Source organism: Macadamia integrifolia, chromosome 9 (assembly GCF_013358625.1).
Source record: "Macadamia integrifolia cultivar HAES 741 chromosome 9, SCU_Mint_v3, whole genome shotgun sequence".
In the NCBI taxonomy this organism is placed as follows: Eukaryota; Viridiplantae; Streptophyta; class Magnoliopsida; order Proteales; family Proteaceae; genus Macadamia; species Macadamia integrifolia.
In genome coordinates, this window is record NC_056565.1 from 32,413,341 (window position 1) to 32,415,616 (window position 2,276).

A 2,276-nucleotide genomic window follows, 5' to 3' on the forward strand; every position below is an offset into this window, starting at 1 on the left:
AGGCAACAAGCAGCAAGTCCTTTCGCCCCCTATTTAAGTAAGCTGATCTGTGAGCACTGTTGCCTTGATTCCGTCAGGGGCACAGTAGTTTGATTGCTGGGGCGAAGTCCACTTTCTGTTCTTGGCAAAGAATGTTCCTGTCGTAGTTTATAGGTAACATCCAACATATTTTACCTTTATACAGTACAAGTGATGGAAGAGGTGAATGCCTTCCAACTTTTAGACAACTTTACCCACAAGGGAGGGTTGTACCTGGTAAAATTTGGAGCTGACGCATGACAAAGATAACATCTCATTAAAGGTTCACTATTCTATACCTTTTGCTGTATTCAGTCAACTTACCTTTCATTTTGTAAGAGGACTAAAATGCCACCAAATTATTGCCATCAACTTCCTCATTTTGCTCCAAAATAAAAGCACAACCGAAGGTTCATTACAGAAGTTGACTGTTTACATTCATATGAAGAACAAATCACATCTAGCAGTTTGCCTGTATGCCGGCCAGACTCACCTCTTTCCAGGGAATTTTATGATCTGTTATTTACTCAGTATGCTTCATTACTGGACATGGAAAGCACTGCAAGAAACCCTCTGCAAGACAACAAAAGGTCTCATGACAAGCACAAGAACATTTCTTACACTAATGCCCACCCGTGTATACAAAGACTTTCCAAAGTATGAAGTTTTTCTTTCCGTCCTATTTGTTAAAAGAATGGGGTACACTGTTGACTTTCTCTTACGTTACAGAATTCAAGTAAATTATGCATCAGCCTTTTTCAGATTTCAAAATTCTACATCAGCTCAACTCCTCTGCTCAATAGGATCCCCAGATAAAAGGATTCCTGCAACGCTGAAACTGATGGGAGAAACTAGTAACTAATTCAGCAGTTGATCCGAAAAGATTGCCATTCACATTTGTTCTGGAAAGATTTGCCTCCCCATGGAAAAGAATGAGGAATACTGCTAATCGCCAACTTATTTTACAGCCATAGAATCTGTCAAAATTGATGTATTCAATGGTTCTGCATCATCAGTACCTTCACTTCGCAACTGGTTATCAAGAACTTCCAAGACATTATCAGGTGGGCACTTATCAGAAGGATTCTGTGGTGATGTTTGGCAGAAACACTCGGGCCATGAATTCGTGTAGAAAGACTCAGGTCGGACACGTTTGTGTGGGCCCCCAAATGTGGATTTCAACATCACACGCCGAACAGCGTCTTCAGAACCAGCAATCTTGCCATTTTCTCGATCAATAAAGACTGGGGCAAGAGCTTTCCTGTCAGGTTGGATTGTGGTCCGGAACCCATAGTAGAGCCGGTGACCCATGAGATTGTTGGCAAAGTTGCTAGGGCCATCATATGTGGGCATGAAAATGTCAGAGAGAAGACAAACCATGTAATCCACAGCAGAGCCCAGCAGACCCCGGGTGTTCTCTGCCGTCATTTCTACAGGACCTACTGTGCTGTGGTTCTCAAGGCGAGGAAATAGGGCCCTGAAAGGCTTCATGAAACGTTCTCCCCCAAAGAGCTCACCTGCTGCAAGGTATATGCGGGTGGAATTTTCAAATTCCATAGCACGCAAGATCAGACCAACCTGCAGAGAGAGTCTCTTTAGAACAATCCCTTGATCAAGTAAACAGCTAAACAATATTGGAACACAGGATTAGCATTTACATGAATCAAGTGAAAAATGCATATCCTGGAGTCCAAACACCTTTACCTAGAATAAGCACACAAGAACATTTACTGGATGTCCAGACCTATATAAAAATTGCAGTTACTTTGTTAAAATACTGTGCGTATTACTCATCTGTGCCCTTATTATGCCGAGAAGTAATTTTAGTGCACCACAGGTTCTCAGCATACACTTGGAATTGTTCAAACTTTGGAAATGCACTTTTCTTTTCCCAAATAAGTTGTTTTCGATTAAAATGAAGATGGCAGGAAACCCCATAGAAGGAACCTTGACATATATGGCCACTACAATATATTTCCCCTTTTCCACAAAGGTACTCAGTCTAATCAGAAAGGAGACTTCTTGAAGCACTTCTTTTGAGATGTCAAAATGGAAGACCGAAGTGATTCTGAAACGATAAAAAAAATGATACCAAACCTCCTTTGTTGCCTTGCTGGTTAATCAATGAAAATATTTTCACACCATTCTCATGTGAATTTCTTCTCACTCCAAGGTCAGGTATATGCTCTACACCCCATTTAGATATTGCCATGTGGTGTTTCAGAAACTGGCCGTTTGGAGTTCAATCTCTCTTTTTT

The 2,276-nt window shown here is 41.2% G+C and overlaps 1 protein-coding gene across 2 annotated transcripts in view; it reads right to left on the bottom strand.

Moving 5' to 3' along the window:
- Positions 1 to 592: 592 nt before the first annotated feature.
- LOC122089056 (O-fucosyltransferase 1-like) overlaps positions 593 to 2,276 on the bottom strand; it is a 27,436-nt gene continuing 25,752 nt past the window's right edge. For both annotated transcript variants that reach the window (XM_042658479.1, XM_042658480.1), the window contains one exon: positions 593 to 1,596. In XM_042658479.1, coding sequence (XP_042514413.1) covers positions 976 to 1,596 — 621 coding nt within the window. In that variant the 3' untranslated portion in view covers positions 593 to 975. The remainder of the gene's footprint in view (positions 1,597 to 2,276) is intronic.